Source organism: Callithrix jacchus, chromosome 7, assembly GCF_049354715.1.
Source record: "Callithrix jacchus isolate 240 chromosome 7, calJac240_pri, whole genome shotgun sequence".
Lineage (NCBI taxonomy): Eukaryota > Metazoa > Chordata > Mammalia > Primates > Cebidae > Callithrix > Callithrix jacchus.
The window spans coordinates 27,548,581-27,561,704 of NC_133508.1; the positions used below are offsets into that span (position 1 = coordinate 27,548,581).

Consider the following 13,124-nt stretch of genomic DNA (forward strand, 5'->3'; position numbering starts at 1 on the left):
ACATATTTAATGTGTGTATATAATATATATGCATTCAATAAGTATATATTCAGTTTACATGTTTTTGAAAATAACACATATTCATTTAAACTAGCAAGTGTAATGGGGAAATTTTCTGAAATTTTTCTAAACATTACATTTTTCTAAGGCTCACGTGGATACAGCACCTTTGTAGATGCAGCCCTTTACAAGTGTTCCCGGTTTTTTCCTTCTTTCATCAAACGTTTCTTTAGAATTGACTCGAGGCAAGATATGGTAGAGAAATGGAAGAATCAATTACAGGAGCTGTTCAACTAGTAGGTTAGACTGATGGGTATACACGCAACTTCAACAAAATGATATGTATTGAACGAACCTGGGGGGAAGGGCTAAGATGAGCTCCAAATCCCTGTATTTATGAGGATGCCCTCTTCATAGTAAAATATTAGTAATACAATAACATGCTCTCCTTGATCTCTCACCTTTAATTTCACGGTATAATCTTCCACCATTTGTATCCTAAGTATTTCCTCCAAAATCCCCAGGAAATAGCAAAACCACTGAAAATAAACATTTCAATCTTAGATTTACTGTTAAAGAAGTGTGTCATTGATGCCTCAGTTTATTATTGTGGCGCCAAATTCCCAGTGCGGAAGCAGCACGAGCTGGAATTCACGCCCTTCATTTGAAATGATTGCAGATTATTGACTTTTTCTTGGTAAATATTTAAGAAAATTCCTATTCTCTTAATGCTGTAAAGGGATCTTAAAATCATGGGGATATATTTGTACTCTGCATGACAATGTACATATTCCTTCTTTTTGTTTAGTACAAAAATAGCACTTAAGGAACTTCTGTGAAATAGAAATTCTAAGTAACAACTAGATCTGAGATTTTGTATAAATCATAAAATGTATAAACGTTTTGTGTTGTTTGGTTGATTTGAGACAATCTAGCTCCTTAGCCCAGGCTGGAGTGCAGTGTCGTGATCTTGGCTCACTGCATCCTCCCCATCCAGGTTCAACCCATTTTCCTATCTCTATCTCTGAAGTATCGTGGAGTACAGGCAGATGCTGCCATGGCTGGCTAATTTTTGTATTTTTAGTAGAGGCAAAGTTTTGCAGTATTGGCCAGGCTGGTGTCCAAGTGCTGACCTCCAGTGATCCGCGCAGCTTGGCTTCCCAAGGTACAAACATTTCTAAACATTTAAAGTTGACCTTGCCAATTTGAAATGTAGACATTTATCAGGCTCTGAGTAATTATACTCTTAGTTATCTGCCCAAATCGTTTACCAGGTGCATCTTCCCCAGCAAGGCCTTCGACATCATTTCCAGTATAATCGACAGCCAAGAAAGCAAGGCTATGCCTCACCTACTTCTTCCTGGGCTAATAATGATCCCAGAGTTAGTTGCTCTTCTTAACTTGGAAAAAATAAATAATTGTTCTGTCATTAAACACAACATAGAATAATCAGTTTAAAAAATTATTTGTGATAATTATTTTGATGCCAATCCCACATTTGGTAATAATGATTATATACGCAAGTATTTTTTAGCCGATTAAACTGGAACATATTCTTTGAAACATCTTCATGATCGTTGTAGTCAGTAACTTTAATGGAGTACTACGGTGTTTTTGATAAACCACATGAGTTATTCTCAATGATCTTATGACAGTTGTAATCAAAATGAATCCTTTGGGCCTAGCACAGTGGCCTACACCTGTAATCCCAGCAATTTGGGAGGCTGAGGTGGGAAGATCACCTGAGGCCAGGGGTTCAAGACAAGCCTTGCCAACATGGAGAAACTCTGTCCCTATTAAAAATACAAAAAAAAAAAAAAAAAAAAAAAAAAAAAGCTGGGCCTTGTGGTGGGTAAAAAAAATACTTTTTTTTTTTTTTTTTTTTTTTTTTTTCTGGCGAGTCACAGTGACTCACACTTGTAATCCCTGTGCTTTGGAAGGCTGAGTTAGGAGGATCACTTGAGGCCAGGAGTTTGAGACTAGCCTGGGTGATAGAGCAAGATCCTGTCTCTACAAAAAAAAAAAAGACAAGAAAAAAAGGAGAGAAAAAGAATACTGCCTTTTTCAAGTGTGTGAGGCAAACTCTGCCCCATAGTTTGCTAGTGGATTACTTTTTGTGTGGCATTTATCATGATTATGTGAAAAACTGTCTAGTTCGTGATTTTGGTGTCACGTTGAAGAAGAGATTTCTCAACCAGACATTTTAAAAAAGAAATTCACTGAATCTTCAAATTATTTTTTCCAATTTTGACTTAAGTAAACATTTGACATGATTTTTAAAGAAAAATGGATATTTAAAAACTTTAAATGCCAATAGAAGTGAAAATTTCGGTGGTTGAAGAGCCTAGAATTCCAGCCCCGTTACCTACTGGCAGTCCTACCTTGGGCAAATGTATATTTTTATGCTTCCGTTTCCCATCTGTAGAGACACAGTCAACACTCAATAACTCTTGTTTGCTACTGTATTACATACATGTTCTGATTTATTTTTAAATTGGTATACTTTCATCAGTGTATGTTTGGAAAGAGTTTGAATATTTTTTGACTCTTTCATTGAGTAAATCCAAATACTTGTAAAAGAGTTAGAGTTCTTTAATAAAAACTTATCATGAACTAAGGATGCATCTTAAGGTATCACAAATGAAACAAAGCCAATACTGATTCAATACCGGCGCGTAGACTATGGTATTTATTACTCGTTAAATTTGTTCTTCTTAATAAAGCACAGAGGGAATAGGAAATACCTCACACTCTAGCGCAAAGGTTGCTATGACCCTAAGCTGTTGAAGGTTCTTTATAAAATACAGATTTCTGGGACCCGCCTAAGATGATTCCGATGATGGGCGGTATGAATGAGTCACTTATTTAGAAATAACCATTTTAAGGATTAGGACCCCGAAGCCCTGAAACGTCCTGCTGTAGTCAACATTATAGTCACACTCACAGGTCCCATTCTTTGGTTGACATTCCTTTGTGGTTTTCCCACCCTTCTTCCCGGCCTGGTGAACTCCTGTTCAAAAGCCCAGAGCCCGGCTCAAAGTGGCTTCATCTGTGGGGAGCCTCCCTGCCCCACAGTGGGTGCTCCTCTAGGCCATGCCCGTCCTGGGCCCCCCAAGCTCCCGGGGCTGCCCCTGCTGCCTCACCATCCGCTCGCTCCAGGGCGGGCTGTACCTTGATGACTAAGGGCAGCCAGGTGTGCTGGTTCTCATCCAAATACACGAACTTCTCCCAGATCCACAGGCGGTCCGAGTGGTCCGGACTGACTCCCTGCGTAACTGCTCCTGGGCCATGGCTCCCTCCGATGCTCGCCAAATGGCGGCGAGCGCGGGTCGGGTCCCCTAGCAGCGATGCCGCTTCCTCCACGCTGCGTAGCATGCGCTTCCCAGGCGTCGCCATCTACCTGGTCGAGCCTCACATGGGTCGCAGCCGCCGGGACTTCCTCACACGCCTGGGCCGCTCCAAAGGCTTCCGCGTCCTCGACTCCTGCAGCTCCGAAGTGACACATGTTGTGATGGAACAGACCTCAGCAGAGGAGGCCATCAGCTGGCAGGAGCGCAGGATGGCAGCTGCTCTCCCGGGTTGCAGCCCCCCAGCTCTGCTGGACATAAGCTGGTTCACAGAGAGCCTGGCAGCTGGGCAGCCTGTTCCTGTGGAGTGCCGGCACCGCCTGGAGGTGGCCGGGCCGGGGAAGGGGCCTCTGAGTCCAGCATGGATGCCCACCTATGCCTGCCAGCGCCCCACGCCCCTCACACACCACAGTACTAGCCTCACAGAGGCTCTGGAGACACTGGCGGAGGCGGCGGGCTTCCAAGGCAGTTAGGGCCGCCTCCTCGCCTTCTGCAGAGCGGCCTCAGTGCTCAAAGCCCTTCCCAGCCCCGTCACAACACTGAGCCAGCTGCAGGGGCTACCCCAGCTTGGAGAACACTCCTCTAGGGTTGTCCAGGAGCTGCTGGAGCACGGAGTGTGTGAGGAGGTGGAGAGAGTTCGAAGCTCAGAGAGGCACCAGACCATGAAGCTCTTCACCCAGGTCTTCGGGGTCGGTGTGAGGACTGCTGACCGGTGGTAGCAGGAAGAACTGCGAACCCTGGATGACCTCCTAGAGCAGCCCCAGAAACTGACCCAACAGCCGAAAGCGGGGATCCAGCACCACCAGGACCTGAGCACCCCACTTCTGCGGTCCGATGTAGATGCCCGGCAGCAGGTGGTGGAAGAAGCTGTGGGGCAGGCCATGCCTGGGGCCACCGTCACACTGACCGGCGGCTTCCGCAGGGGGACGTTGCAGGGCCATGACGTCGACTTCCTCATCACCCACCCCAAGGAGGGCCAGGAGGCGGGGCTGCTGCCCAGAGTGATGCACCGCCTGCAGGACAAGGGCGTCATCCTGTACCGCCAGCACCGGCATAGCCGCTGGGAGTCCCCTACCCGCCTGGCCCAGCAGAGCCACATGGATGCTTTCGAGAGGAGTTTCTGCATTTTACACCTACCACAACCTCCAGGGGCTGCTGTGGGGCGATCCCCAAGGTCATGCCCATCCTGGAAGGCCGTGAGGTTGGACTTGGTGGTCCTACCCATCAGCCAGTTCCCTTTGGCCCTGCTTGGCTGCACTGGCTCCAAGCTTTTCCAGCTGGAGCTGCGCCGCTTCAGCCGGAAGGAAAAGGGTCTGTGGCTGAATAGCCATAGCTGTTTGAACCAGAGCAGAGGACGTTTTTCCATGTGGCTTTAGAGGAAGACATCTTCAGACACCTGGGCCTTGAGTACCTTCCTCCAGAGCAGAGAAACGCCTGAGCCTGCCTGTGGCCCCCAATTCTGCTCAGGAAATTGGGCCACCCCCAACTTGGCCACTGAATGTCTCCAGGCAGATATGCATTCCCCGACCCCCACCTTCACCCCTCCCAAGTGGAGGAGTCCCTCCCCACCAGGACCTGGCTCTGCCAGAGGTCAGCTGTGCCTGAGGGAATCAGTTGAGCCCCTGCTGGCGTGCTGTAGGGGGAGCTTCTGGTGCCAGCCTCATTGCTACGTGATGTTGGGTCTGCTCTTAGCCTTCCCGTGGCTCACGTTCCCGCCCTGGACAGGGCGTGTGAGCAGGGCCCACTTCGTGGAGCCTTGGCAGGGCCTATAGTCATGAATGGCAAGTGGTTTGTTTGCCTGATGTGCAGTGTCCCATCAGTTGTACTGCAGTTACTGTGGCTCCTGTAGGGCACCCTGTCCAGAAGTTCCCGGAAGAGAACCATGTGTCCCTGCACTGTGTTTGAGCCATGACGTGGAGGCTGTCGTTCTTGCCCGCAAGGAGCATACTGTGGAGTGTGCTGTAGGCATCTGCACAGGGAGAGGGCCGGGGTAGGAGTTAGGAGGAAGAGAATTTTCAACTCTAGGGCTTCAGTACTGCAGTGCCCCAAGCCAGGCTCTGGGCTTCTGCCTTTAAGGCCTGTTCTCAGCACGATCTCTCAAAAATAGGTCATCTCCTGCCACTCCTGGCTCATTGCCCTTTAATGGCTCCAAACCCTAAGTCTGCATGTGGCCCTGGGCTCTGGCATTTCTGCCAGCCCCTTTCTCCAGCCCCACTGTCCCTGAGCCACTTCCTGCCTCACAGGCTTCCTGTTTGATGCACCCAGACTCCCTCCCCTTCTCACTGCAGAAGCATTGATGTGGGCTGGACACGGGTGTCCTACATGTCCCTCACATCTTCAGGCATGCTCTGGTCTAAGGCTTTGCCCTGGCCATGCCATTCACCTGGAGTGTGACCTCCTTTTCTTCAGGCCTTAAATCAGAAGTCACTTTGTTCAGGCCTTAAATCAGAAGTCACTTTTTATGTCTGCAATAAACATTCACTGTTTTCCTTATGAAATTGTTTATCAATTCTAGAAATATTTTAGTTGCTACTCTTGTGAATCACCCTTGATGTTACATTTTATAAATGAGTTTCACTGGTATATAGTATATAGGGCAGGTTTTAGTTTCTGTATTTTACTTACACATAATCAAATCAATTAATAGCTTTCAATGGATTGCTTGACTTTGTTTTTGTATTTTAAGTAGATACATTATCTGAGAATTTAAGTCTGTCTTTTCCATTCAGATAGTTGTTTCTATTGTTGTTTTTGCTATTGTGTACATTGGCTATAGACTCCAGGATAATGTTGAATCATATGAATTATAATAGTGCCTTTAGTGATGTATCAGTCATGTCTCTTATTTTCTGATTTTGATGCCTTGACATCTGGGGCCTTGTTGACCCTGGAGAGACTGCCTCTCTCAGGATAGGCTAATTCTTGTACATAATAAAGAACTTTCCTGCCTGTATGCATTCATATACAAACCAACCAACCCAGAGTTTATACCTCCTTCTTTATCCTCTCTTCCTCACTCCTTTTTCTTCTTCATCTCTGTTTATCTCTTTTGCAGTCTTCATTCTTTCTTATCACTCTCACATTTCTGACCAGTATCCTGTTTCCCTAATTTCCTCAGGACCAGTTAGCAGCCTCTTCTATCCAGAAGCCGATGACGTCATTCAAACGAGACAATTCTAAGCCTGATTGCCCTGCCTCACTTGTTCCTTCCCATGGAAACAGCAATAAAGTTTCTTGCCCATGTTTTCCCCTTTTCCTCTACCTTCTGACCGACCGTGATGTTTCCCTGTCCTGCCCTTGTTGTGTGCTGTGCCTGTTGTTTCCAGGGAACTGTGAGTAGTAAAATCAACTACTTCCCTCATGAGAGTCATTTCTGTGTTTGTGTGTCTTACCACTACTGATAAAAGAAATCCTGGGTACCATAAATGCAAGTGACATTTCAGTTCATGCTGTATTATTAAATATGTTTTTTGCTGTAGGTTTCTGATCCATTATTCAGTATAAAAGCATCTTCCTCAATTGTGAGTTTCTTAAGGGGGTTTAACATTTTTTTCACAAGGGTTGGTGTTGAATTTTACCAAGAGGCTTTTTGACATGTATTGACATAATTATTTGTTTATTTCTTCCATGAGTTTTTGCAATAAAAATGATATTGATTGTATAATAGGTTAAAATAAAAGGTTCTTCAAAGGCCCCCAAGATATAATAGTTGTAAAAGTCTAAATCGCCATATGTAGATTTTCATAGCAAGTATCTGGGAAACTGTCCCACAAGTATTAACTCCGCTCCTGACTTTAACAATATGAATGGAAATAAAGTGGAAAAGACTGCAGGAAGCTGCTGCGTTGCTCTCTCCCCTACCTGGCCCCTGTATGGAGAAGAAAATCATACCAACTCTAAACCTGAGTTTATAGTAGAAATCTTTAGGGGGTCACCAAGACAACTGACCAAAAACACTCCTGGAAGTAATACGGGGTTATAGCAAAAGTGCAGCATACAGGGTTGATATAGGAAAGTCAATAGCAATTGCTTTTTCACACACCAGCAAGGAGCAATTAGAATTTGAAATTAAAAGCACAATACCATTTATATTAACATCCCTCCCACCAATGGAATACTTTGGTATAAATCTAACAAAATATATAAAATATCTATGAGAAAACCTATAAAATTTGGTTAAAGAAATCAAAGAAGAACTGAATAAATAGATATTTTATGTTCATCAAAGGGAAGGCCTAGCATTAATGAAATGTCAGTTCTTCCCAATTTGTTCTATAGATTCAATGCAATCTGCATCAAAATCCAGCAATTTATATTGTGAATATTGACAAATTGAATCCAAAGTTTATATGGAGACTCAAAAAATATAAAATAAAGAATAAGAGCAAGAATAGCCAACACAATATTAGAAAAGAAGAAACTCAGGGGACTAACACTAACCAATTTCAGTATTTCCTGGAAAGCTACAGCAATGAAGACAGCGTGGCATTGGCAAAAGAACAGACAAGTAAATCAATGAAACAGAATAGAAAGCCCCAAGTTAGACCTATATAAGTATTTGACAAAGGGGCAAAGACAATGAAGAAAACATAGTCTTGTCAACAGTGGTGCTGGAACAACTGCATATCCATATGCAAACACAAAAACAAAGAATCTAGACACAGATATTACATCTTTCACAAAATTTCACTCAAAGTGGATCATAGACCTACGTGTCAAACACAAAAGTATAAAACTTCTAGACAATAATATAGAAGAAAATCTAGATGAACTTGTGTATTGCAGTGACTTTTCAGATACAAGAACAGCAATGGATTCATCCATGAAAGAAATGATTCATAAACTGGACAATCTAGAGAAGGAAATGACAAGCCACAGACTGGGAAACAACATTTGCAGAAGACATGTCTGATAAAATACCATTATCAAACATATGAAGAACTCTTAAAACTTAGCAATAAGAACATGAACAGTCCAATTAAAAAAACTGACAAAACATCTGAATGGACACCTCACCAAAAAAGATAAAGATGGCTAATAAGTATATGAAAAAATGCTAAACATTATATGTAAACCGGGAAGAGCAAATTAAAAGTGATACCGCTACATACCTATTAGGATGACTAAAATTCAACACATAGGGTGGTGCAGCAGATCACCATGGCACACGTTTGCTTATGTAACAAACCGGCAGGTTCTGTGCATGTATCCTAGAACTTAAAGTAAAATAAGATTAAAAAAAATTTGAAAAAAGAAAAGCCCCATTATTACTGCATCTGACATCAAAAGAACATAATGTAACTAAGACTGGAGAGTTACTGTTTATGATATAAAACTTAATGGAAAGCAAATTTTCCTTCCATCCTATTTCAAGCATATGCTCAAAAAAATTAAGAATATTTTGCCAGTTTTAAGCACTAAATATCTTCTTTTAAAACTCAATTTGTTTCATTTTAAATTTCCATTTAGACTGCAGGAGTGTCCAATCTTTTGACTTCCCTGGGACACACATAAAATGCACTAATACTGGCGATAGCTGATCTGCAATTAAAAAAAATTGCAAAAATATCTCTTAATAGTTTTGTGAGTCTCACTCTGTCTTCCAGCATTCAGTGCAGTGGCACAATCTCAGCTCACTGCAGCCTCTGCCTCCTGGGTTCAAAGAATTATTTCACCCCAGCCTCCAGAGTTGCTGGGATTACAGTCACTCATCAACATGCCGGGCCAATTTTTATATTTTTAGAACAGATAGGGTTTAGCCATGCTGGTCAGGCTGGTCTCCGACTCCTGACCTCAAGTGATCCTCCAGCCCTGACCTCCCAAAAGTGCTGGAATTAGGTGTGACTCACCACGCCCTGCCAAGAGCTCATAACGTTTTCATGTTTGTTGGGCAGCATTCAAAGCTGTCCTGGGCTGCCTGCAGCCCATGGGTTGAGACAGCATGATCTAGAGCTTACTCTTCCCCAAATACTAAAACATACCATTAACAATCTTCCTAAATTTAAAAAAATGCGTTATTATTTTCCACTCATTTTAAGAAGATTTGGAGAAGTTTTACAGTTTAAAAAACAACAAAAACAAAAACAGAGCCATGGAAAGAAACAGAAAATGTAAATGGCCTATCAAAAGCCAATCTGAAAGAGAAGAGATATAGGTCCGAAGAGCCAAGGATAAATTAATTGGGCATTAAATGTATCTCTGAGGGAAAACATTCCAGATGGAAACATACATATATAAGACTCTCTTTGCCTGCCCCTACATTCTTATTTACAGGATACTTACAGCACTGTGATAACACAGAATTCAAAACCTAACTAAATAACTTAATTTTTACTGTTATCCAAGCATTAAAAAAGCCACACCAAAACAGCCTGTGTCCAGGACTCCAATCAATCAAGCAACGGGATCTCAGAGAATGGGAACCATCTCTGCTTGTCATGTTTTCTGGTTTTCCTCTCTAGATTTTTCTGAGAATCTTGAATGTTGCAGAGGTAAAGACAGAAAATATATCTAAGGTCACTAAGACTTCAGAAGGCATGGGATGGTGAAAGCTATTTTTAATTACAGTGTTGATCCCAAGAAAGAGTGACCCAATAATCTTTCTAGAAATACCATCATCAGGAAGAACATTTAACTTTTATTCGTTTATTTTATTCATCTGCTGCTTCTGAACATGGATGCTTCCTGCCTCTTGGGGGGCATAGGAGGCCTCTTGGCTACCACGGGGAGGGGATGACCTAGTGGAGTGGGGAGCTCCTGATCGTCCAGGGGCAGTGGTGGTGGCTGCAGCAGCAGGAAGTCATCAGGTGGCGTGGGGAAGCCATCTTGGGGGACTCGGTGGGACTGCTGCTGGTGTCCGACACCAGAAGGGAACGGGGACAGGCTGAACTTGGTGGCCTGTGGGTCCTGGGGCACTCCTGGCTCCTGGTGGTTCTCAAGGGCTGGCTTGTTATCCTGAAATGGAATGATGGCAGCATTCATTATTAGAAAATTTTTGAAATTTTCAATTTATTATTAATTAATAGAGACTGGGTCTCACTCTGTCACCCAGGCTGAGTGCAGTGGCGTGACCTGGTCTCACTGCAGCCTCCTGAGCTCAAGCGATTCTCCTGCCTCAGCCTCCCGATTAGCATTCTTTATTCTTGACAAAACAGTCCTGGTGGACAGGATATGCCATAGATATGTGAGGTCTCTGTCTGTCCCCTGGGGAGACTCTGTCCCTCAGTCACTGAGACTCCTGGTTGTTCATGAGCTCATCTTTGCTCTGGAATAGGACAATGACTCTAAATGGCATTCTTCTTCTTCTTAATTATTATTTGAGAGGGAGTCTTGCTGTATCACCCCGGCTGGTGTCCAGTGGAGCCATCTAGGCTCACTGCAACCTGTGCCTCCCAGGTTCAAGTGATTCTCCTGCCTCAGCCTCCCAAGTAGCTGGGATGACAGGCATGTGCCACCATGCCTGGCTATTTTGGTTATTTTTAGTAGAGACGGGATTTCACCATGTTGACCAGGCTTGTCTTGAACTTCTGACCTCAGGTGGTCTGCCCACCTTTGCTTCCCAACGTGCTGGGATTATAGGCCTGAACCACTGTACCTGGCCTTTCTTTTTTTTTTTTTTTGAGACAGGATCTTGCTGTGTCACCCAGGCTGGAGTGCACTGGCATCTGAGCTGGACTCACTGCAACCTCTGCCTCTAGGGCTCAGCCATCCTCTTGCCTCAGCCTCCCGAGTAGCTGGGATGACAAGCATGTCCCACCAAGCCCAGCTAATTTTTGTATTTTTTGTTGAGATGGTTTTTTGGCATGTTGCCCAGGCTGGTCTCCAACTCCTGGGCTCAAGTGATCTGCCCACCTCGGCCTCCCAGAGGGCTGGAATTATAGGTGTGAGCCACCTTACCTGGACAGCTTACCTTTTCTCAACTGCATGGAAGTTGGCTGGTTCACCCGGTATAAAATGAGCTCTGTAGTCTTTATTTATAACCTGTGTCCCAGGTTATGATGAGATCAGATGAGATACATATGTGAGTTCTGAAAAGAAAAATCACCAGTGTGTGCTATTGGTAGAAACCGGAACACCAGATTTGGTTAAAGTCTAATAGAGGCATAGCCCTTGCCCTGCCAATACTGGAATAGGCAATAATTGATATTTATGTAATGAAACATCCCCAGGCAGGTGGATCGAATCCCTGTGTTTTAATAATTATCATTCCAATTTACATTTCATCAGGGTTCCTGTTTATTTCTTCCTCTGCCTAACAGCCTCTTATTCTGAAGATTAAATTTGGAAGGTTTTTTCATAAAGTGCCTTCTGGTTTGGTTTTCACTTGATTTAGTTTATTTACTTAGCGTGATAAACTAATTAACTGGGGATGTACTTTAAACAAAATTCTGAACAGGCGGCTTGGGTGTTGGTGTTCACATATAGTGAAGTAATTTCTATTGTGGGATTCTTTTATTTCTTTCAGAATTTCAATATGCTTTTTTTTAAATTGACATTATAGAAATAATGAAAATAATAATAGCTGAAATGCATTGCATGAAGAGATTGTCAGCCTGGAGAAGATAATGAGAACATGAAAGAAATACAACTTTTCAAGGCCTGCAGTGGTTTCCAATAAAAAGTTTAATAAATACCAAGATATAACTGTTTTCACACTGGCTGATGGAAAAATGAAAGGGTGAAAGAAGTGAAAAATTGCTGAAGTGAAGCACCCGCCTGTCTTCGCTGGTTGATGTGCTGTTGTCACAGCTATTTAAGGTTGTTCTGAATCAGACACGAGAATCTTCAACAGAATTTACAGTCAACTGAGAGATTATGAACTGGATCAGTAACTACATCATAATTATTAGGTATGATTTTAAGTAGATTTAAATGAATCCTCATTAATCTATTGGGTTCAAAAATGTTATGGAGGATAACATTTCAATTTACCTATTATTTTAAAAGGTATTTTTCCTCCATCACCCTGGGGATGAATGTAGGACATTAATGGGGAAAATCGAAAATGCACATTTTCAGTGTAACCCTTTTTTCTATTTTTAAGACAGGGCCTTTATCTATCACCCAGGCTGGAGTGCAGTGGCACGATCACAGTTCACTGCAGCTTTGAAATCGTGGGCACAAGCAATTCAAACACCTCAGGCTTTCGAGTACCTAGGAGCACAGGCGTAGCCCACCACGCCTGGCTAATTATTCTATTTCTAGTAGATATGAACTCTCACTATGTCACCCAGGCTGGTCTGGAACTCTGGAGCTCAAGCAATTCTGCTTTGGTCTCCCAAAGTGCTGGGATTAGAGGTGTGAGCCACCACACCCAGCCTATTTTCTCTTTTTAAAGAGCAGTTATTGGAACAATGTGAATGGTTTAGGACATGGGCTTATAGGGGCGGCTGGGTAGAATGTGTGTCAGCTACTTGCTGGCCTCACCTTCCATGTTTCAGCACGTGTCTGGGCCTCTTGGAGAACAGCACTGACAGAATGTGCAGCCTGGGGCATCTGTCCATTGGGCTGAGGGGTGCGTTTGATAGGTCCTGAGAGGGAGGAATAAAGAAGAGTGAGCAAAGCATTTTCCACATTCTTGAGATTTAATCTGAAAATACAAGGCAGTTTACATCTCTAAAGCAAAGAAAGATACTTGCTGGCTACTTCTTTAAAAATAAGTAATAATAAATACAAAGTAAAGAAAGCAAGTCACAGGCATGGCATGGTGCACAAGACCTTATGAAAAATCTGAGGTTCTGTGAGAAAACTTTATATGAGATTCAGGAAGGTGAGTAT

The 13,124-nt window shown here is 43.3% G+C and overlaps 1 protein-coding gene and 1 pseudogene across 7 annotated transcripts in view; one reads left to right on the plus strand and one right to left on the minus strand.

Moving 5' to 3' along the window:
- Nucleotides 1-13,124, minus strand: part of LOC128932554 (uncharacterized) — a 55,779-nt gene that overhangs the window by 34,100 nt on the left and 8,555 nt on the right. For all 7 annotated transcript variants that reach the window (XM_078329671.1, XM_078329669.1, XM_078329666.1 and 4 more), the window contains exon 2: nucleotides 12,774-12,877. In XM_078329671.1, coding sequence (XP_078185797.1) covers nucleotides 12,774-12,877 — 104 coding nt within the window. The remainder of the gene's footprint in view (nucleotides 1-12,773; nucleotides 12,878-13,124) is intronic.
- LOC100407921 (DNA-directed DNA/RNA polymerase mu pseudogene) lies at nucleotides 3,299-5,239 on the plus strand (annotated as a pseudogene).